At 35.8% G+C, this 25,022-nt stretch overlaps 1 protein-coding gene across 5 annotated transcripts in view; it reads right to left on the bottom strand.

Moving 5' to 3' along the window:
* DGKB (diacylglycerol kinase beta) overlaps window positions 1-25,022 on the bottom strand; it is a 364,246-nt gene that overhangs the window by 262,617 nt on the left and 76,607 nt on the right. For all 5 annotated transcript variants that reach the window (XM_054192842.1, XM_054192841.1, XM_054192843.1 and 2 more), the window contains exons 4-9: window positions 13,064-13,217; window positions 9,988-10,023; window positions 8,516-8,656; window positions 3,106-3,155; window positions 1,694-1,768; window positions 1,035-1,154 (exon numbers count right to left, since the gene is read on the bottom strand). In XM_054192842.1, the coding sequence (XP_054048817.1) occupies window positions 1,035-1,154; window positions 1,694-1,768; window positions 3,106-3,155; window positions 8,516-8,656; window positions 9,988-10,023; window positions 13,064-13,217 (576 nt within the window). The remainder of the gene's footprint in view (window positions 1-1,034; window positions 1,155-1,693; window positions 1,769-3,105; window positions 3,156-8,515; window positions 8,657-9,987; window positions 10,024-13,063; window positions 13,218-25,022) is intronic.

The raw sequence follows: 25,022 nt of genomic DNA, 5'->3' as shown, positions 1-25,022 counted from the left end.
ATAAAATACTATAGAGCAACTACAGCACCCTAAGTTACTTCAGAAATTATTTCACCTCAATATCTGAAAAAGACTTCAGAAAAAATTAATAAAAATGTGTTATATCAAATAACAGAAAAGCATCTGAAACATATGCTAAGATGCATGTGCTCAAAATTAGCTCAAAAACAGGACAGCAGGTGGCACCGGCAACATGCCAGCATTAAAACAGCTGTGTTGAACTGGTATAAAATTAATCATATTACATCTGTCTTATCTTTAATGTGAAGTTGTAAATGTACAGAGCATAAGCTCTTCTTTAATAACACTTTATCCTTTGGTGTAAGTGTTCTCTTTGATATTGCTGTTTAGTATAGTTTATTCAGATAGTTACAGAGATGGAAGAACTATCTTCACAGGGATGTATCATGACAGGACAAGAGCCAACTGGCAATAATTTCTGCATAAGAAATTCCATCTGCACCTGAGAAAAAAAGCTCTTTTCCTTGAGAACAACTAACACTGGAAGAGGCTGCCTGCAGAAATGGTGGCATCCACCGCACTGGAATTATTCAGGACTGGGCTTGACAGGGCCTTGGATAACTCAATCTGCAGCCCTGCCTTTAATAAGAGGCTGGACCAGGTGATCTCCAGAAGTTCCTTCCAACCTAGATTGCTCTGTAACTCCGTGTGGTTAGGCCACACAACACAGCACCATGCTGAGAAGCCTAGACACTGCTCCAAACCAGCTGTAACATACACATGGGCAGTAAAACATTCTTAACAGATACTACTGCAGCTAGGAATTAACAATATGCTGTTAATAGGACAAATTAATTAGCTTTTTACAACTTCCCACTCCAGAGCTGGCTCATTTGGTGTTGCTTAAAACATGCTAATATACCCCTGACTTTGAAGACTTCCATCCTTTGCATGTCATTCAGCCATAGTGAAAAAAAAGAAAAGCCATTCTTTATATAGGCCACAGAGAAACTACCCTGAGGGCCACAGCTGACATGTAGGCATAATCTTCACACATTTATGTTGATACTTACATTCTCTAACCCAAGGAGGACTAAGAGCGGGATTGTTGTCATTCCTCCTTGGATCCACTCTTCTAGAGAAACGGTGCCATCATGATCGTAGTCAATTTCTTCCATCATTTCATGAAGGATCTATACAGTTTAAGAAAAAAAATCTCATCAATTCCATATTCTAATAAAGCATGAAGACACGAGCAACTCTCCATTTCCCTCATCGGCATGCAAAAAGTAAGGAAATACTATTTGTATGGCACCTATATTAAAATGAGTACTGACAGTTCAGAATATGCAGTGTGATATTCCTATTTACATTTTATTATCACCTAAAGTTCCCAAACCAAGCTGTGTCCCCTTATGTACTTACTATGTACAATAGAAATAAGAGGTAGTTACTTTTAAGAAATTTTCAGAGAAAAAGCAGTTGTGTTATGAATGTTAATTACTACATACACTGAAGAAAAGCCTTAAACTGTAGCAAGAATGTTTCACAGATCAGACTTAATCAGAAAAAGACTCACAAAAGTGCTAATTGACAGTGTCATAGTAGAGCACAGACTACTATTTTTTCTGTTTTACTAATATATAGAATCACATGTTGACATGAAATAACACAACATGACTAAACGCCATCTCTAGCAACATTAAAAACCTGTGACAGAACGAATGCTTACTGGACTCAGTTCTGTAACATCCCATTCAAGGTATTCTGCAACATGCATCATTTGAGCAATGATATTTTCCAGCTCCTACAGATGAAAGAAGAACAATAATATTTAATGCGATATTATAAAGACAAATTCTGCTGCAAGCAACTTGTAATTAAAACATATTGCATTCAGTGACACTGTTTCATCAATGTTCCTAATGAAATGTCTTTTACGCTGGAAGTTGTCCACTCTTAGGTGAATCCGCTTCACTAGCAAAACATCAGGCATGGACCACAAAGCACGCAGGGAGGTGAAATGCAGCCCCACAACCAAAGGACAGCCTCTGGGTTGAAAGCAGTAATAGATTCTTCCTTCCTAGATGTTGATTCGATCACTGGTTTCATGATCTGAACTCCACCCTGTGATATAACAATGTAAGGTTCCTCAAATTCTAGGACCCTAACATTTTTTTGGAAAGCAATTGTATAATTAAGAACTTCGTAATGGAAATAAGGCATAAAGTGGACCGTATAAACTAATACAGATATTTTCTTACCATTACAGTGTTGTAATTTCCCTCGATCACACACCACTAATGCTTTCCATATTCATATACACAATATGGTTTGCAAACATGCTCAAATGCTTATCTGGAGCCCCTCTGAATTCTCATGTGTATTTATTATCCACTAGTTATCTAATTAATATTTTGTATTGCCTAAACCTATGATACAGTATTTACTTTATACCTCTGTAACTTAGCTTCGCTATTCCCCTATCAGTTATGGGAATCACTCCTCTTTACCAATCCATGCTATGGAAGAGAAATACAAAAGATGGAAAAAAAAAAAAAAGCTGCCAATAAAATACTTATTTCTGTTAGCTAACATTTACAAGAAAAAAAATACTTACAATTATAAAGTGATCGATATATCTACGGTTTTCCTTCAAAAATCTGATTGGGTTACTCCTCAGAACTTTTTATTTAATATTGTTCTTCAATGCTTTATAACAACATGAAACTCTCCACATGTATCCACTGTGTGACTCTCACACTTTCCCCTTTTCATGAAATCTTTATAAATGGTGCTTCCACACACATCACCCAGCAGCATATCAGAATTTTAGGAATCATATTAATGCGTGCAGTACATATATGTACAGTAATATGATTAAAAATCGGAAGACAATAGAATAGGACTTCATGATATCAGTGTCGGCATTTGAAAATTTATACAGCTGTAGAACCAGCAGCTTAAAGGAAAAGAAAACTCAAGAGTTACTTTCAAAATGGGTTAATTTTTTATTGACTCTAGCTTATACTGCTGCTTTTAATTCAGGATGAATATAAACTTGATTTGGATTAATGCAGTTTTGTATAGCTTTTCCATTATGACACACATTTACAATGCATTAAAATGCATAAATAACATTACCGAACTATCCAGGTATCCATTTCCATCTGTATCATATAAGCGAAACATAACTATAAAGGAAACAAAGAGAAGGAAACTCAGTTAGAAAACATAGTAACGACGTTATTTCATTAAAAAAAACAACAAACAAACCAAAATACAAAACAACCAAACCTGAGTTTCAAAGAAGGGACAAATGTAAACATTTTCCTTTAACAATCACAATAACTGTAGACTTACCAAACACTTTGCATTATGTGAGAGGTTCACTCTGTGACTACCCTGCCACAGTGCTTCCGAGACATATTAGCAGGACAATTGCTAATTGTCTGGACAGTACAATTGCACCTTTTTCACGTAATCACTGCAACAGCTAATTTGGTCTGTTAGCTTAATTCTGGTTCCTCCTAGAGATGGTACGTATCCATGGAGAGTACCACCAAAAAGCCAGGATAACATAGGATAACACACAATTGGTCAGGTAAATGTTGATAAGCCTGCTTAAGTTACAATGGTATCCTACTCCCTTGAACGCAGCTATCGCTATTCAGCAGTGATATTGCTTTAGAAATGCTTTCTGACCAACTAGATACTTCAAATAATAATCCTCTGTTTCATTTCATCAGTCAAATCCGACAATAAGCATTCCTCACAGACTGCCAGCATGACTCCTCCCATGACCAGGCTTGCTACATCAATTTGAAAAATGTATTCCCAATGTTTCAGGGAGCTACCCAGACACGAATAGCTGCATTTTGATAACTTCCAGAAAGAACATGTACTTTCAAGTTTGTAGCATTACTTGATTCCAGACACAAGAGTGGGCATGTCCGCCACTACCAAGATATTTCACAGCATCTTATTCAACTGATCATATACTGCATGAGATTGCAAAGCAGAAGGAAGCCTGAAGCTTCGGTAGGAATACTGTTAAAAGGCTAAAGATGATAACTGGAAATCCATGAATACCTCACTCTTTGTCCTTACTTTCTGGGACAGTTTGTCAGAGCTCTGAAATCTAAACACCCTTCAAAAGTACTCTTCTTTTCCCCCCTAGATCTATTTTCTAAGGAGTAAGAAGAGAGACCACGTACACGTGGTTCCACGACACTGTAATGCCTTGACTGATAGCAAAACAACAAGCAATCTGCTTACAAACTGTCTTATCAGATACCTTTGGAAACATAACACATGACCCATTCAACAGCGAACAACCTCACCACGTTGGATCCACAGCAAAAGCAATTACAGTCCAATAAATTCTGGAAGCAAAGCTTATCACAGTTTTCAGGAAACAATATAAGGAGAAATGAGAAGAAATTCTTAGCAATTATAAAGTTCAGAAAGAATTTGATTAATTTTGACTTACAGCAAAACATATTTAACTGTTATATAGATTGGTTTGCTTCCCTTATATCCCCCATCTTATTCCCAAGTTGAGCACCTAACTGTAGGGAAAAAATTGCTACCATTTCAGCAATTTTTGCCACTACATCGCACTGCTTTTAAGAGCTGTAATATAAGATTGAATGTATTTACTATAGTACATTGTTTCAAGCTACAAAGGTCCATTATTCATTATTTATAGGCTAAGAAAACCTATAAAAATATCTTTCTTTGCCTGTGAATTACATAGTGGAAATGTTTCAGTGAAAAACAACAGTTAATGCTAAAAGCCACCAGAGATTGGTACTGTCCCTGCTCATACACCTTCTACCAAAGCTGCTCAGAGCATGACAGCTAATATTAACTGACAAAGGTACCACTAAGCATTTACAGTTTCCATAGGGATGAATCACTGAATCATGCAGTGATAAAGTTCAAGTCATTTGGTTCTCCTGCCTCCTCCTCTGAGATTGTAATGCACCGGTTAAAAGAACTTTCTAGTTATCATGAAAGCAAGTTTCAGCATCTCCCTGATCTTTATCCACTCGAGAGAAGTAGTGCGTACAACTTTTCTTTTTTTTGCCTTTAAAACGATTCAGTAGTTCTAATCAGTCATTTAAAAAACAGACAGCGTAATTATAACTGTTTCACCTTTGTAGCAAACAAAGTCTCTCCGATTACATATGTATTGGGTAGTGAAAAGGCTCAATCTGTGCTCTTGGCTAGACTCTGAAAAACTACGCTACTGGTGTGGCATGCAATCTCTTTTCTATTCATATCCTGCTAAATATTAATGTTCTTGCTAATTTATGCACTCTAGGAGAAAAAACATCAACAAAATTATAAACACAACTGAGCAAAAGTTGTGATGCCGGCTACAGAGGCCAAGTCAATCTTGTATATTTTTTTTTTCTCATACCCTTACCTGTTAGCACTGACTGGCCACTCAATTTCTATTACTAAAATGCATTTTTTAAACAATTAAAAATGTATTAAAATAAAATCACCAAGATGTGATCAGTCACTGCACTGCTATATACTTTCACCTGCAACCTCTGGACTTCTCATCTTGCCTATGGCAAAAGGTGGAATCCCAGAAATTCCAAAAGCTCAAAATTACGTCCTTTTGAGAAGAAATTGGGGAATTCATTCTCAAAAATACTTGCACAAACCAGAGCTGAATGAACTTCCTGTTTTCACCAGTGCACGCACTTTAAAAACTGTAAGGCTTGCCACTCTGCACAGAAGCCTGAGTGTCCAAGAACTGCATAGCATAGCAAAAAGATAGACCATAACTAATCATATTACTGCAAAAATACAAAAGAACTGTGTGGCATTCTTGAAGCTTCTGTTGGTTTGAAAAGAACAGAAACAGAATAACCTGGAGAGAGTCTTGATAAGAGAAACTGTCAAAAAAACCCTACAGCTCATAATTCTTGGATTTTCTGTTCATAATAGTGGAGAGAAGTTAGCACTTATAAGCATCTTATGTTTGCAAAACTATGGTACCTGTGGAGGTCGTATGCTTCCCCCACACCATTTAAGTCTAACACCTTTCATACTGCCTCCTGGCATTTCTCTGAACAGTTTCACAAGAGATACATGTCTGGTGCCCACAGTTATACTGCTAAAAAAACACATACAAATTGAGGAATGGGTTGTCCTGATAAAACCTCCTGTAACTGTGAGCTAGTAACTTTTGCTGTTGGGGTGATTAAAAGAAGAATAGCTGAGCTATGGAACACCACTGTTCAGTTCCTAGGAAGCACCCTGTATGTTTACAAGGGGTCTTTCTTATACGTTCAAGAATCATAGTGTGGACTAGCAAAGTTTGGTACATGTGAAAACAACATGGAGAGCTCAAAATGGTTTCTATGAATCAAGTCTACAGGTTGAAACACAGAGCATGAAAGTGCTTAACAATATAGATGCACCTTGAACTATTTGCAATATGACCTTAAAAAGATAACTTAAATTCTTCCAATATATCTCTGCTAGGAAAGTTTGGGATATTCTTTACATATTCAGGTCACATTTAGTTTATGACTAACAGATATGCTGATCATGTCAAACAGGTAAGGATTGCAGTGCTTAAGACCTCTAGAAATACACTGTTAATAGGTTAGAGAATCCCTTTATCTACTGCAATATTTGTAAATCTATGAAAATCCATAGATCATATAGATCCAAAACTTAAACACTATTTCCTCAGTGTATTTTATCTTCAAAAATCCTCCAGCTTTTGTCAGATTTTATTTGAAAGCACTGCTTCCATGTTCTGCTTGTCATGAATCAAGTTTCCACTCAGCTATGATTCAGTGTTTCCATTTTTTTGTCAACAGAAAAAAATATTCATTATTTGAGATTCGTATTAATATTAATGTTGGCATCTCCAAAAGAAGCCATCCTTTCTTTTTTCACTTCACTGCTACTAATTTATAATTTACCTTACAACCACAGGACATACTGCTATAAAATTATTCAGACAAAGGGTTAAATCATACCGTTAATTTAGGAAGACAATTCAACTAAAATCAACAGGGAATTCTGCATATTAATGGTACAATATAAGCCAAAATTTTGACACTAAAAAGTGACAATACGTTGTCTATTTCAACTCTGTAAGACAAAGTAGAAAATAAAACTATATAATAACTATGTTCTTAACTATATATAGTAAATGCAAATGATCTTGAATACACAAAACATCTAAGTACCATACATTTATTAGATCAGGCTCTCTCACTCCTAAATCATGTAGATCATTTGTAGTCTTTTGCCTACACAGCTCCTGTTGCAGGAAGTTCATGGAACGTTCCCTACACTAAAATCATCTTCTCTTCCTCCGTCTCTCCTTTTCGTTGTACCAATTCCTGACACCAGGGGAGGCAACTGATCTCCGTTTCACACTGCGGTTTGTGCTTAGAGCTCTTCAGAGCTCTGATAAGGCTTGCTCAACTTCCTACCACTAAACAGTTATTATATTCTAAGTTGAATTGAAATCTAGGATCTTAGTTTTCCTGTGCTTGTTTTCTGAATGCATATTCATGCATACTTTCTCATATTCTTATCATACGATACTAAACTGGTATTACCAAATTTGGGCACGGCTCCTTGTAATCTTTCCTGAGACAAAAGTATTGGTGATCTTACAGCACAAAGCTGTCATTGTAAGCTACCTACAGATAATGAAACATCAAGATACTTCAACAACATGCAGTCATGTAACCTTGTAATGAATTTCTCCTTCTGGCAGAAGCAGCCTACTGTTTGCATTTCCTATCATATTGAGCATTTACTTCCCATACAGTATTAGAGCCTTGATCCCACAGTTCTTTTAGAGAAGGACCAGCTATGTATATCAAAGTATATTTGGTCTCAATAAGGACTATATGATTGGATGGACTGTTATCTCTCTGGAAAACTGCGTTCTACAATTCCGTAATAGGGAAACAGAGTTTCTTTCTCTTTTTCTCCGATTCACAGATCAAAGTCTCAGTTATTTTTTGAGCAGGCAGAACTGTTGGGCTTTAATAAACCAGATGCCTGATTAAAAAAAAAAAAACAACAAAAAAAAAAGTACTTTCTAACTTCCAGGGTCAAAACCTCACTCCAAACAGTGGTGCAGACTTGGATGATTCTTGACTTTTCTGTATTCACTAATATTATAGAGACCACATCTGATATTAATAACTATTCTTTGCTTCAATTACCTTCTATATATCACTAAGCCTCCTCTGTATATTTCATTTGTTTTTCTCAGATCTGATACTAATCAAGATACAACTGTATAGAAAGGATTATTTTAATTGCAGAATGTATGATCCTTATTCATCTTAGCATGTGCAAGACAGAATTTAGTTAAAGTATCATCAAATTAATACTATAAGCAAGAATAAAAGATCATTTCTGCAATAATGTCAACTAGAACCATATTTTTATAATGCAGCTACTCCAAACTGAGTCTAAAACTCAGAAAATCTAGAAACAGAATTTTTGATGACTTATTAAAACAGATATATAAAATTAACTTAAAAGAACATACATTCTAGCTTGTCTTCAGGTCTTCCTCTTTCTAGCAGTGACAAATAGCAAACGATATCTTTCAGCTGGATCATGTCTGGCAAATGTAAGTTGGCAGGAGTAGGAGGTCGGGATGTAGAGGTACCTTTGTTAAGTCTCAGACCTGGAAATAATACATAGCCTTTGTTATTCTTCACATATGATATAAGCAGAAAATGAAAACATAACTCTTGCATACATGCATCTTTTTTTTGTGAATCTCAGATGACTTCTTAATTTAAATATAAATGTGAAGTCTTAAACAATTCATGTTTATAGTTTATCCAGCAAAGGCAGAATTAAAATGATAGTGAAATTTTAAGATATTGTACAGATAAAGCAAACGATTGGGAAAAAAAAAATCAATTATGAAAACGGCATAACCCTTTTCTGTGTTGTCAGAGCAACACATATTTAGAACGTGGAAGCCTTGGTCACAGAATACTATAGAAAAAAACACAGAATTCAAATAATAGTCACAATAATTGCTCAAACATTGTGATCAAGAGCAGTTCCAGTGTACCGCTTGGAATACAAGCTTCACCACCGCCACACTTTTTATTTCAAGAGAACATTAATATGAGCAGTCCTGATGATATTACTGGAACCTGCAGGACCAAGAAATAGAGGAAAAAACAGGGAAGGACAGGAGAACACAGAAAAAGCAGTAATAAAACTTTCTTTACAAGTTTGTTACATTTCCGGCTGACTTTAGTGATGTTAAAGATGAAACTTTACAACAGGATTTACTGTTCTTAAATGTGTTCTATAACTAATTCAGAGCAGATTCGTCATTGCACACATAACCTGCATACATAATTTCCCTCATCCATTTGTCTTGGACAAGTTAATTACTGTAGCAAATGGAAACAGAATTCTGGTGGGTTTTCCCCCCCTCTATTTTCACCTTGGAAAACTTCATTACAATCTGAAGACATTTTCAAAGGTCTACTGAGGTACACATGTTAAAAAATATATATATTTCAGTAAATAAGAGCAAATTTGCATGCAGAAAAAATAACTTTGAATTACATTCATGGTTTCCAACAGATAATGAACACTGAAAGTAAATATTTAAATAAATAAAAAAAATTAATAGTGTGATGTTCTACTAAATCAGCTTGCGTGTCTGTTAAGTGCCCTTAAAATTAAGACATTATAAAATATTAATCAATTAAGATGTTAGCTTTAATCACACAATTTACACAAATAGTTCACGTTCTAGTCTTGCGTGAATCTTATGCACAGAATAAAAAGTACTATAAAACTTGGGCTAACTCATCTCAAAAACATATGGTCCTGAAATCCAAATGAAGAGGACCACAAATTTTAAGGTATGCTTTAGCTTATCATCAGCTGCAAGGTACATATTAAAGTATTACTTCTTAATTGGAGGTGGAAGAGGGGTGGCTGTCATGTGCGGACTTACAGATGACTTACAGTGCTGCTGCTTACCTGGCATCTGTTTCCATCTCTCTTCAGACACCTTAACTGAAAATACAATTTATAAACAGACATGAGTGGACCAAGACACACTAAGTAAAAAACAGACACATACCAGAGGGATTTATGAACACTGCTACCTACTTTCCTTGTGATCTTCTCTAGCTCTTGTGTACCTTTCCATTTTCCAGAAGAACATCAAATGTTTCTGACAAATTTATTTCCTGGTACAGTCATTTTTTTTCACTACTGGTAACATTTAAAAATTACTAGATATCCTAAAACAAAGGTTTCTGTACTTTCATTTGCACATCAAAATGTACCAATGCACACTTCTTCCCTTGAAATGCTACAAATTATAAAGATGTAACATCTAGTTTAAATCTCATGCAATTGAATTATAATACGAATAATCTATTTTCAAGCACAAATAACTCCTGCATGAGGTGAACTGAATTGCCTCTCTGAAAGTGTTTTGGATATAAAAATTTATCAAACAGCCTGACTGGTATTACACTAAATACATATGGAAGACTACTAATCTGGTCTCATGTTACATTATTTCTAAAGTCCTTACTAACCGAAAAAGATGAAAATTAACTACAAAATGGGGAAAGTGAGTGAAGGACAAAATTTTTTGAGGAGACTACGATCTAATAATAATGATTATTATTATGATTTTTATCACACATAAAAATAAAATCTATCAGAGAGAATTACAGTGAAAGTGAAGAAAGCTAAGTATGGCCTACACTGGGCAGAATTTAGACGTAAATCTGGCAATGACCTAAAACCAGCTTTATTATTTCTACGTATAAAGTGTCAAAACCATAGAAATACAACACCAGAATGATGAAAGAAGATTTTTTTAAATGGTATTACTCAGACACCATATGTAAAACCACAGCATAATAAATAAATATGCACCACTAAATGACAGCTGCTTTTGGAGTTAGGCAAAAAGTGTTAAGTGTAGAAGATTACAAATTTTGGTGGCTGCACAGTGTATGTTTATTGCTGACATTACTTATTGATAAAAACATAATGAAAACTTCAATGAAAAATTAAAAGTAACAAAGGCAGAAATGAAATTGTGCTGCTGAGACTTTATAGGCAACGGAATCTATATTCACAGTTGAAAAAAACGCAATGCTGAATATTTATGACATCCAAAATATACCCTGCAGCATACAATAAAGAATACATTTAGACATGCCCTTAGAGATTCTGTTGCAAAGAATCTTTAAGGGCAAGGAATGGAATCACTGGTCTAAACGACCTGCCTAAATAGTCATTATCAGAGCTGTAATTAGCAACAGGAGGTTTTGATACTCCACACAACTGATTACACTGTAGTCTACTAAGCCTACTGCTCTGCACATGGTACCAGTCTAGATAACTAACAACAAAAGCCCAAGAATCATAGAATGTGTTGGGTTGGAAGGGACCTTTAAAGGCCATCTAGTCTAACCCCCCCTTGCAGTAAGCAGGGACATCTTTAACTAGATCAGGTTGCTCAGAGCCTCATCTGGCCTGGCCTTGAATGTCTCCAGGGATGGGGCCTCCACCACCTCTCTGGGCAACCTGTTCCAGTGTCTCACCACCCTCATGGTAAAGAACTTCTTCCTAATGTCTAATCTAAACCTACCCTGCTCTAGCTTAAAACTATTGGCCCACTGCAATGCAAACCATTGCATTGTGGAAGGAGATGCATCCATGGCAGTTCTGATTAGGAAGGATAAAAAAAGTTACCTGAAGAATTGAATTCAAATGCAAAAAAAATATTTATATGAAGAATCATACCTTCAACATGGTAAGCAAGCTTTCTTTATTTTTCATTTAAGTCTAGTTACAGTTAATGACCATTATATATATATACACATTATAATATAATTGAAGACAATAACATAATATTTTTGTTTGGTTGGTTGTTTTTTGTCAGGAAATATAAAGCTAAGAAATGGAAATAACAGGCACTATAAATTTAAATAAAGAAAAATAACTGAAACCTATCTATTTAAAATAGTTGAGAAGGGCATGCACTACAATGAAAAAACAGGTAAACTCAGTGAAACTCTGAAAGCCTACAATTAGCCTACTGAGGCATCTATGGAAATCTAATGCTTGGTATCTGCTAGAAAAGCTAACATTTCAGCTACTAGCACTTGTACCGAATTCACAACTTCTGGATGAGTTGCAATTTGAAGACACCTAATCTTCATATAAAGAATTCAAGCGATTAAGTACCCATCAAACCATTTGGTAACTTGCTCTAAGTGCTTGATTATCCCAGCTGCTCAAAACATGCAATTTATTTCATTAAATTAGTCTAGCTTCTGCTTTTAACTACTGGATTTTCATAGAGTTCGTAATTTGCTAAAGTGCTAAACCAAATATTTCAAGTTAGGAAGGTAACAAATTTCTTCTGCAACTTTTCTTTAAAAGTATTATAAAATTTTGTAAACTGACAGTTTTTAGCGCTATTTTGCAGGGAAGTATTTTAACATGTTAAGTCCTCTGAACTCAAAATCACTTTTCATAAAAATGTTCAGTTTAGCATGAAAATTTCAAATGGCATCAAAGAAGATCCTTACGTTGGGAAAAGAAATACTGCTAACACTTATAGGGCATTTAAAACATCAGTAGCTGATAAGTCTGTAGGATTACTAATAGCAGTATCACACCTACACAATTTAAGAACAGCAGCAGTAACTGGGCACAGAAACTGCAGAGCACCAGCAGAAGCCTCCTGCATGAAGCTCTGAAGGTTTCCAGGTGTTTATATGGTAATGTAGGCAGCAAGATCATGTAACCATAGCAATCTGATTAGCATTAACATGACAAAGACTGTCCACTTGGTGTCTCAGCTGCATCATTATTGTGAATTAAAAAGACGAAACCATTTAATTTCCATTTCTTTTCACAGTATTTCTTGTTCATGATTGAATTAGTTTCTCCAATCTCATAAATATCAGAACAAAAAAATAAATACATATAGTTTAGAATTCCATACATTTATAGCTATTAGATGTAAAATAGCAGGAGGGGGGGAACCGTCAGCTCTTACATTAGTGATTTTATTACTTACCTCCAGAAAGGTGCTGGGGTTTGTTTTTTATTAACGGGCTGCAGTGAGAGATTTTGTTGCTAAACGATGTAAAAAGATGTTCAATGAAATCATCTGGTAACTCTGCCTCCAGAAAAGTCTTCATGAACAGCTTGAACCCCTCTAAATCAATTGTCTAGAGTGGGGGGGGGGGGGAAGGAAAAAAAGTAATTTGAATAGTTTGTTTTGCAAAAACTTTCATACTAATCCATCAAATAGTATTCTGTTAAGAAAAACTTTAGACTGTTTGAAAATACTGATATCTGAATATATAGCCTGGCATACCTATTCTTGAAAGTGACTGGTTATTGAATTCAGTATAAGTGTGAAAACTCACAGTATTGCTACAATAGCCCAGAGTAAATCCAGAGCACTTGCATCAGGATCCAAAAATTTAGTTCCACGCTCTCCAGTTACTTGATTAGAATATGGCTTAACAGCACATACAAAACCGCAACCAAAGGCACCTATGGAGCTCACAGGGAAGTACTTAGCAAGTCTCTGCTTTTCGCATAATTAGGCAGACAAACAGGGGATTTTTGCATGCCTGATTCACAGGCCTCCTGCCTTTTCCTAAGTGTCAACACGTTTTGTTGTTATTTGTCCAAGAGAAATTGGACAGAACCCTGCCTTGAATAGGTTCTAATAGTCAAATGAGATAACTGAAACACCCAACATTACTTAACAGGGAAAAATAAGTTGCTGATTTGAAACATTTGCCACAGTTTAATGTGGTTTTGCTTTTGCCAGCAAGGTAAGAGTTGATTAATGAAACTTCATTGATGATTTTTCCTGGTAAGACAACATTGTTTGCTTTAAGTAATAAAATGAATCATAGAATATCTGAAGTTGGAAGGGACCCATAAGGATCGAGTCCAACTCCTTCCTCCTCACAGGACTACCCAAAACTAAACCATATGACTAAGAGCATCATCAAGACGTTCCTTGGACTCTGACAGGCTTGGTGCCCATGACCACTTCCCTGGGGAGCCCGTTATAGTGACCAACCACCCTCTCAGTGAAGAAACTTTTCCTAATGTCTGATCTGAACTTCCCTGATGCAGCTTCATTCCATTTGCTCATGTCCTATCAGTGGTCACCAGAGACAGGAGATCAGCATCTCCCCCTCTCTTGCCCTCCTTGAAGAAGGCGTAGACTGTGATGAGGTAACAGCAATTTAAAGCATTATGATCCCGTTTTATCCTGCTAATACAGAACCGCTAAAGGTAAAGGTGTCCTGAAACATATTAAGAGAGCTTAAAACAATTTCAGTTTTATCTCAGAAATAACTGTGACACAGCTGTGTACTTATCAACGATGCTGCTCTGTTCCGTATGTGATTTTAAAACAGCTTGTCAATCATTAATCTGAAAAACATTGAGTTTCTGTCTTTGTTTCTAGATCAAACACGACAACAACTTTTCACCATTAAATAATTAAGGGTTAAAGCCACATTATACCACAAAATTGAGTTGGAGAAACTTCCCCATGCTTCAGGAAGACTCCATTTCTCCATAGGAAACTCCTATGTAACTCCTTTAGTTCAGCATAGCGAATGCAGCATTAAGAGGGAAAAGACTAGAAAGAAACCAGCTTGAAACTATTCCAGAAAAAGAAAATTGAAACTAAATTTTCAAAGTGCCTCAGTGACTTTGGAATCTGAGTCGCAGTATAAATAATTTTTACAATGACTTCAATATCATTTCAACACTTTGGAGCAGGACTTTCTCTCCCCCTGCCTTTTTTTTTTTTTTTTAATATTTAGGAGATGTAGATATTTTATGTCCACATGAAATAAGGTGTTTTCCATTAAGGTCAAGACCTAACTGCCTCAGGGTAATGTTTTAAATGTGTATCACTGTCTTTACAAGGGACCAAAAACACAGATTGCAAAATTGGACTGATCTTGTGCAAGTCATTATTATTAGGAATACAAGCTTCGAGAGAGGGTATCTATGGTGAGCTTCTAATCCAGAACACCTCATTTGAGAAGGAAACTCAGTGAAAACAATAAAAAATTTACCTATCAAACATAAAAATAGTAGAGACAAAAAAAAAAGCCTCCACAAGAGTCAAGCTGGGCATAAAACAAAAATGATAAACTTGGACATGGACTCACTATCTTTGGCTCATCACAGAGTTTCAGCCACTCTCTTCTATTTTGGGATATCATACACTATTTCACTCATGCTACAAACAGTACGTTTTTCCTCACTAATAGAGTCACTGACATCTAATTCACTGTTTATAAACTATGAAACCACAATGGCAAAAGGATTTGTATCAGCATCCAAGTAAATAGGTCATTAGTTTACACTATATAAACATTTCTTTTTTATCTACAAGCATAACAAATACATTAATCGCTAAAGCAACTGACTTTAACAATGTGAAATTGCTTTGTTAGATCGTTCATTAATGAAACACGTCTTAGCTATTTCATTAAATTACATACAAAGAATACCCAAGTAAAAAAGGAAAATAGACAAATTATAATCCCATTTAAGTTAAGGTTTATGGATAGACATGTGAAATATCTCTGTATACATAAGGCGTTTTTTTATTTACCTTGTCTGTGGGTTTTATGTATATACTGCTAAAAGTATTCCTTGAGATTTTTAAACTGCTGCCTAAATGAGATTGGCACCAGGCTGCCAGCAAGAACTAAATCCCTAATGCTACATTTTTTCCCATGTATGGGCTCAGAATTATGTCTGGTTATAGACTTGGATTAATAAATAAGGTTAAAATTACATGTGTCTTTCTTCCTGAAGACTCTCTTTCTCAAAGATGTTCAAACTTTTAAATATTTTCTAAAGATGGTCAGATTATCATTTACCCCAGTGTCCTCCAAAACAAGTGTTCCAAACTGTCTTACATTTTCTGCCAGGAAAGTCAACTGATATCAAAGTAACACATGACTTGGCTGCCATGTCCATTTATTATATTTGACACCCTGACTGCCACTGATTAGGGTGCTCAGCAAAGGAAAAAAGAAATTGGGTGGTTGTTCTGCAGTCAGATTTCTTCAGCTGAAAGTGCTTTACCCTCTGCTCTAACATGGTCTGTGACCTGTGCTCCCCCAGGGAAGCAGCAACATTCATATAACCAGAGTTCAGGTGTTGCACATCCAAACGCTTTCAAATGATGCAGAAAGTTAGTTAGGAGCTTGTAAGTGATGTGAATACAGATCAGAAATGTTTATAATAGCCACAAATGCAGATGCAAAACCACATGCTGTATCAAAAGAATGTGCAACAAGAGTCCTGCCTCTAATGGAGATCCAAGCATATAGCCTTGTCTATATGAAAAAACCCACAAAATCCATGATGCTAATACTCCCATAGCAGAAAAACATTTTCTAGAGGACATAACATCCTTGGTGTAAATTATCCTATTAGAACTGAGCTCTAAAGTAATGCAGTCATTTCAGGAAATTTGTTTTTGTAAATGTATAAAAGCAAATAACAGAACTGAGCTATACTACAGCAGATCCAGGAGTAGTTTAGCATCCATCTAGTTTTTCCAATGAAAAAGAGGTGAGCTTTCAAAGAAAAGCTTGCATCAAATTACTTTCAGCGCTTTCTCTATCATCTCTTATTGTAATATACATAAGCCATTACATAATTGTAGAAAAACTGAATAATTTCTTAAAAGAAATACTGTGAGGACCACTGTAGAAGACTTATAGGTGTTAGAGTATTACCATCAAGTAGAGGTTTTAGTATTGAGTATGGTTCATTTAGAACGGAACACTTAAAGATGCAAAAAATTTGCTCAGCTTAATTTGAAATTACTTTCACGGGAGAACAACATACAATATTATGAGCAGTTCTCTGTTCCGCAATTATACAGTACTTTTCTTTTTTTTCTCATGGAACTTTACTGTTCTAAAATATAAAAATGCTTCAGTAAGTAACTACCCTTCCTCTGATTTCTAGCATTTCCTCTCAGCCCCAGATACTTTTCTAATGAAACACACAATATTTTGGTAACCAAAAAGACATAAAAAATGAAAGCAGAGGACATTAATTTTCCACATTAACATGGATATGCTCACTCTGCTATGTAAACCAAAATATCTTTCTTTTAAATCTCACTGTCATATCAGAATTTCTCAGATGAAAAGTTCAAAAAATTTTGGTATGGTTTGAAAATAATTTATTTCTGTTACTGAATTCACAAGAATTAATTAAACAGTTCAGATCAACAATATCAGAATAATATATAAGCCATAATGGTGGATGTTGTTTTCCTAAGCATGCAGGCTAATTGCTTAATTTTCAACAGTTGCTTGGCTTCCAGAAGTTCCAGTTGAATTCAAATGAACCTGAGAAAGAAGGATTTAGAATTTCAGGAGGCATTTCCATGATGTTTCCCAAGTGAGGGGATGAGAGCGTGAGAGAATGTAGTACCAAATTGACTACAATTAACCTGGCACATGAATTAATTCCATTTCACAAGAGATTATGAGGGCATAAAGAGATTATGATCACAAGTTTAGTGATCTCAGGAAAATTTTCAATGTTAACAGGGAGATATATAAGGACATAGTTGAAGCAGCCAATAGTGATTCAGAGGAACATGAAAGAACTTTCAAATCATTTGGCCTAAATCTTCTGAGAGAGGGGGGAAAAAAGGAATAAAAATCTGTGCTGTTTTATCTTTGATTCAAATAAAAAAAGGTACCAAAAGCTTTGCCTGCAGGTCACAGAAAGGTAGGTGTTTTTATATTAACCATACATAAATGGATTTCTCTTTTTATATGTTAAGCAACAACTGGTTCAGCAAGTTTACTGGAGCTCCTTTTCTTATGTCTTACAAAAATAAATTGACAAAATAAGAATTTATAAACTTTTATAATCTTCTGTATTATTGGGTAATAAAACTTCATTTGATAATGAAAAGGTTTGATATAAACCCAGAGAAATACACATTCAAAAACACCATCGCATTTCAGCCAATTTAAACCATATAAAATTACTTTTATGACTATTTTTAGAAGCAGTTCTTATAACTGTCATTTCCCATTTATAGATTTTATCAATGTTTCCAGTTACCTGAAATTAAAAAAAAAAAAAAAAAAAAAGGTATGTATCCACTGTGGAGAAAAGGAAAGGAGAACAGAAGGCTGAGGCAAAACTGCACAGTTTTAACTTTTAAATTCTTTTTAGCAAATAAAATGTGTCAAGCATTAAACATTTTTTAGCTTTTCTGAAAACAAACATGAAAGTGGACTCACTATGACTCAATGCAGAGGAAAATTAAAAATATGCATTTTTTTTTTGCATGTTAAATTGTCAGGGAAAATTTGTAACATTTAATTAACCATCCACAAAATTTCAAAATTAATCTCAGCACTAAACTACCAACAAGAATTTAATCCATAAGTATTCTTTTTCTGTAAGCTCCTCCCATACAGATCCACACAATGAACTGAAAAAGAAGAAACAGACAAAAGCTTATAATGAGTTCTAATTCATTGACCGACCACAGAAAGCACATTCTGGATTTGCCCCGCTCCATCCAACTATGTAACACAACAGATTTAGAGAAAGGAATCCTAAGGTGTCACTTATGTCTTTATTAACTGTGCCTATTCATTAATACGCTGTGATAAGGAATGACTTCTACTTCACAATGCTGTGCAGACTAAGAAACCTCTTATTTGATTTCATAACTGTAAAACCAAGCAGCTAATTACGGTCTAGTGAGAACAATATGGGTCAGTTCAGAAGAGGAAAGAAGATGCCTAAAGCTGGACATCAGTATTATATTGATACCTTTATTCATACTGGGATCTTGAAGGACTCTCTCAAGCGCTACTGATCTATAAAGCACTTATACTTGATAAAGCCTTTAGGTTTTTTACTTTACCTTCCTAAGGTGTCCACAGACTTGTTTCTGAACATGAACAAAAATGTTACAATCTTCAGTGGATTGAAGATTTCATCATTTGCCTCACATCTAATACCATTAGGGTACATAAATCTGTGTTATTAGGTCTCACTATACATGTTCACAAAAAGGAAACTCCATCTAAAAAAAATGGCACTGTGCACCAAGTGCAATGGAGACCACGATTTCCTTCTGAAAGCACAGAAAAAGTGACATATTTTCCCACCTTTTGGGAAAAAAAAAAAAAATCTTCTGTTAAAAACACCTTCCCAGTGGGGGCTACCTTGGCAGAATTCCTTTGTTTGCCTGCGGAAATTCTAACTTGTATCTCATTCTCTAGAGAGTATCCAAATATCAGAAAAGAGCTAAAGATTCATTGGGGAAAAAGAGGTTACCATATCTACGTCAAAAAAGTGACTAAACATTTACTTGTAAAAATGTTACTGAACAAATTACTGAAATAGTCCTTTGAATGAAGAGGTGATCTGAACATGTTTAACATGTCAGGCTGGTCAGGGAGCTGCATCAAAACAGATATCAAAATGTTTCAGCAGTTAAGGCAGTACTTCTGTACATATGGAAGAATTTAAGGTGCTTAGGTAAATTTTATAAAAAAATGCCTGAGACAACTTTTTTATACTAGAGCTGGGTGCTAACTTCACTCAGAGAGGAAGTAATCCATTTTGGATCTAAGCCTATGCTAAAAGAAACAGAAAAAAATATGTATTGCATATATAAAAATAAATATTCATGTATATATACTATTATATATAGTATTATTTATTAAAAGAAGCAGCAAACAACAATTATAGATTTTTCAGAGAGGCCATTCAGTGCCTCTCGAACTATAAAATGTCATCTCATATGCTGCATATATTTTACAATTAATTTTTGCAAATATGCATTAGTTCAAAACACTTAACAGGCTTTTTTTAATGTTAATGCCATAAACAGGTTACATACAAAAAGTTCTGTCAGTACAAACAACTCGCTATTACTTTCCTATGTTTAAGAATAGCAGAAGCAGTTTTTACAACAGTGAAATAAGACAGACTAATCTGTCTTATTTCCAGGTACTATGAGAACATTCCTGTTGTGATGTCTGACCAAGCAAATATAGAATCATAGAATGTGTTGGCTTGGAGACAGATTTGCCAGATATAGCCAGATTTGCCCAGATCTTCAGTTTCAGCAGAATCTGTCCTGTTAAAGAACCCAAACCCAACCAATGCTTTGTGGTGGAAATTTTTCTGAAGCTTATGGCATCCTTCACTTTACACAAAGTTACAAACACAAAATTTAGGCTTTGCTCTGCCAGTTCAAAATTAATTTGAAGAAAATTCCTTCCCTCAAATAGTCATTTAAGAACCAGGATAAAAAAAATAATTAGGCCAATAATTATCCTAATAATAATATTGGGAAAAGATAACAAAAATAGTCACTCAAGGAACTCAGTTACAATGTCTTACAGATATTGTAAAATATAAGAATATAAAACTAAAGCAACACTAGCTATATGGATATAAAAAGTGGCAGCTGCAAAAGGTAATACCGTATAGCACCTATTTTGTCTAAACTAAAAATCTGGAAAGAGAGAGAGAGATGATGCCGTTTATGGACAGACTGGAGTATGCGGGGAGGTAACACCTGAGCCAGGCATGCACAGGGGGAAACAGCGGTGAAAATCCTTCTTTCAGACTTGTCAGCACCTCTGTTCTCCACTGCATCTCGGCTTCTTAATTCTTTTCCTCCATTCTGGTAGCAGCCAAGGAGGCATCACTGGGTAAGTGTCTATGGGGTGGGAAGGAAGGCTGGAAATGAGCTGTAGACCCCAGATTTGGACTCTTGAGAGATTTCAACCACATCTAAAGGCAACCTACTTGCAGCAGCTGCCAGACACTATTTAGAAAAATGGTGAAGGAGCAGACAGCAGGAGGGGGTTTTTTTTTGAGTTATAAGGAATAATCTGCGCTCAGTGGAAGAACTGAGGCAAGATCTAAAAGAAATTCCCTCCCTAGGACACTGTATTTCCCTCTTCCCCAGCTGCTAAAAGCTCCTGGGTAACTCCTTAATGGCTTTGACCAAGCATTCTGAGATGTTTTCCTATTTTTCTATCATAACACATTTAAAAAGCCAATTCTGTAGAAGATTCTTCAGCCTGGGCTTTTATTCTCCTTCTCCACCTTAGGAATCCGATCACTAGTGTATCCTGTTGAACATACCACAGGAAATCTGATGACAGAACAGTAAGCACACATAAAAAGACATATAAAAACAAATGACAATCATTGAACTAGAAAAAAATATTACCAAGGAATCTTGACTGCAAAGATTTTAAAGTCACAAAGAGATCAAAGTCCTGGCAACTGACAAGATAAATAGATTACAGTTTTCAGGATAAACTATATTTTTCAAGAGAGTTTCCAGGATGACAATGATCACATTGACTAAAGAATTATCAACTCCGAAGAAACAAAAATATTAAAATTAGTTTCAGATTTTTATAGGCACTAAAAATCTCACTTCATTCACATTTAACGGAGGAGTCTGGAATTTTATTCTCCTGTTACCGCACAAAATACTACAAAACTGACAATGAAGTGACCCCTATTTTCCATGGTGCTACCAGGATTGTATGCACATTTCTTTGCAGTTTTCCCATGTATCTCATACATACATGATAAGAAGATTTTTACCTTACTAATACCACTAAAGAATGCATATATCTTACTTCTCTTTCTACTCTACACCAGTGGCATAAAGCGGAGCTCTTACTTCCCACTCTTCAGTTTCTTTCGAATCACAGATTCCCAGAATACGTGGGACTCCAAGGAAAAAGAAATGGAGGTCAGTCTATGCTTAATATGCTTAAAAAAAATCTCCCATTACTATGATAAGAATTCTGTTTCTTCTCAAGCACTCACTGATAAGTACATTACGCTAATTTAGTGCTAGTTCATAGAGGGCGACTCTAAATCTCAGGAAAACCAGGAACTGAAGGACTGGTTTCCAAGTAGCAGCTATGACTATGCTTGGCAAAATAACACAGTTTCAGGCGCCTTCTAATTTTGCATTAGACATATATAGACCAATACTCAACTAAAAATACAGGGCCTGCTCACGTCTCTGATCTTGTGATTATGGCTACAACCTATGGAGGTGCCTTAAAATACCAGCTTCTGTCCAGACAGCTGAATGGCTTCTAACACCTCGTATGCCAGAGAGAAAGAGGCTGAACTCCATCCGCATTGCCAGGTTAGTAGGTTGTAAACTCTGCCTGAAAAGATCTATCATGGCTAACTGAAGGCACAGGATCACCTCTATGAATTCCAGTGTCTTTGCAGAGAACAGAAACCTGTCCTCGCACAATCCAGAGCAAATGTACTGTGCTCTGCTCATCCTCCACTATGTATTGAATAGTGATCTCAAGTGACTGGTTGTATACAACAATGCTGCTTTCTACTTTCTCAAAATTGGTGATATCATAACATTTCCCACAATTTATCTGTTTTGTAGTGAAAATCTGCATTCGTGGGAGCTGAGGAATCAATCATTTGCACGAGACCCATAGGAATCATAACCAAGAACACAGAGGAAGCTATAAGCCTACAATTTGACACGCTGTCAGTAATTTTCACTGGCCTTTTATGACACATTCATACAACTATTGGATCCCCCACACTGATTAAGCTTCCCCCCTCCCCGTGCTAAGCAGAAGATGATATTCCTTAAATTATTCATTTCAGGCTGGAGTGTCCCCAACTAAGAATGTGATTATAGGTAAGGCAAGCCAGGAACTCATCCCTTGTTCCTCCATCTCACAGAGCAGAACTGATGCAGGGGGCGGAGAAGTGGGGAACTAGTGGAAAAAAAAGGAAATACTATACAGCTTTTGACTTCTTCCTTTCTCCTACTGCAGTTAAGCTGTGCAATTTTATAATTTGCTCTTCTGCTTTACTGATGGTACATAGAAATGTAAGATCAAGAAAAAAACAAGTATACATATTGTGAAGATTTATGCATTTATGCGTATGTTCTGTGTCGATATACACAGAACACTACATGGTACAGACATCACAATTCAGTATATCCTGATACTGAGGACACGCAAAACATGGTTTCTCAGTGAAAAATAGGATATATACAAGTAATGCAAATTTTGCATCCTTTATTGTATTATAAAGAAAATCATTCAGAGGTTTTAACTATGCTATGTAATATTTTAATTCCTACCATATTAAGACATTTGAAGAGAACGAATAATTTAGTCAGAAAAAATTGACAGCTTTTGACTCAAGATCTACCCTAACACCAAACTGCAACAGAAGTGGTCTTCAAGAGGGACATTGAAGTGCTGGAGCGTGTCCAGAGGAGAGCTACCAGGCTGGTGAGGGGTCTGGAGACCAAGTCTTATGAGGAGAGGCTGAGGGAGCTGGGCATGGTTAGCTTGGAGAAGAGTAGGCTGAGGGGAGACCTCATTGCCCTCTACAACTACCTGAAAGGAGGTTGGAGAGAGGTGGGTGTTGGCCTCTTCTCCCAGGTGAATAATGACAGGACCAGAGGAAATGGTCTGAAGTTGTGGCAGGGGAGGTTTAGATTAGATATTAGGAAGAATTACTTTACTGAAAGAGTGGTCAGGCACTGGAACAGCCTGCCCAGGGAGATGGCTGAGTCACCATCCCTAGAGGTGTTTAAGAAACGTCTAGATGTGGCACTTCAGGGCATGCTCTAGTGGCAGAGATTGTAGGTTGTTGGGGTGTGTGGGTGGGTGTGTGTGTGTGTGTGTGTGTGTGTGGTTGGACTCGATGATCTCAAAGGTCCTTTCCAACCATGATTCTATGATTTCAACTGCCTCTTATATTTTCCTAGCCAGTGTAAATACAACAACCAGCTCTGCTGGGTGACATACAGAAGGAAGGAAGAGAAGCTCATCACTCCACTTTCTTTCTCCTCACAAGACACAAAAAAGCAACTTATTAATAGTCTCTTTGACACAAGAGTTGCCATTGTGGATGGGTCAGGGCGGGGAGGGGTAGAATAACTCCTTTTATTACTCCCCACACATAAATGGGAACAAGACACAATCTAGTGTTTGAAATTAATCTCTACCCATAAATTCTTTTAAAATACCACATTCTCTTTGCTCTTTTTCTTCTTTTAAATTTGTACAAAATATTTCAACATAAGCCACTGTTTCCATCATCCTGAAAAACAGACTTGGGGGCGGGGGTGCAGGGAGAAGAGAAATTGTTCATTCCAGCAGACTTCCATGAAGTCACCTATTAAAGAGAACATTTCAGAGATAATGGAAAGAGAATTATGTTGAAATGTAATTTTCAATTAATTACTTTTTAAATTATGTTGCCTGATCTTCAAATGTTGCCAAAGATGTAGAGTATAATCAGCTTTAATCTACTGACAGTAATAGCTCTGGGTTATTTTTGTTCGTGGGTAGGTCCCCCTAATTTATTATTTCTTTTTAAACAATTTATATTGACCCAATATCTGAAAAATAAGGTGTTGAAAAAGGAGTAGGTGTTACAGGGCCTTGATTCATGCATAATGCTATGATAACAACCACACACAAATGCTGGTCCTTTAGTGAGAATTATATGATTAGCTACGAAAAGCAATGCTAAAGCACCCCCAGCAAAAGTCCAAGTTTTGAAGATTTCATTGATTCTGATAATGTTTCAAAATCTGACTTTTGCCAAAATAAGTGGAAAAAAAATCGAACAGAGACCATATAGAGGGTTAATAAGCTAGAAAATAATGAATTACATGAGAGTACATAAATTTTTGTTTTTTTAAAATGTATGTCTAATGTTTACATGGCAGAAACTCAAATTAAATTTGGAATTCCTCATGCAGATTGCCTTTGTGCACCAGGTTGAAGTTAGTTTAAGCTGAAAGTCCTTAGCATTTTCTGGTCTTAGCATTTGATTTACTACATTTTTTACATAATTCGTTTTGAAAGTTCCGGTAACCAAATAAAATTATTTCTTAGATAAAGCAGCACGCAAATTCTCATCTACTGAGGTGA

Source organism: Rissa tridactyla, chromosome 2, assembly GCF_028500815.1.
Source record: "Rissa tridactyla isolate bRisTri1 chromosome 2, bRisTri1.patW.cur.20221130, whole genome shotgun sequence".
NCBI lineage: Eukaryota > Metazoa > Chordata > Aves > Charadriiformes > Laridae > Rissa > Rissa tridactyla.
The sequence above is the reverse complement of the archived record's forward strand: the minus strand, read 5'-3'. Positions and strand labels throughout refer to the sequence as shown.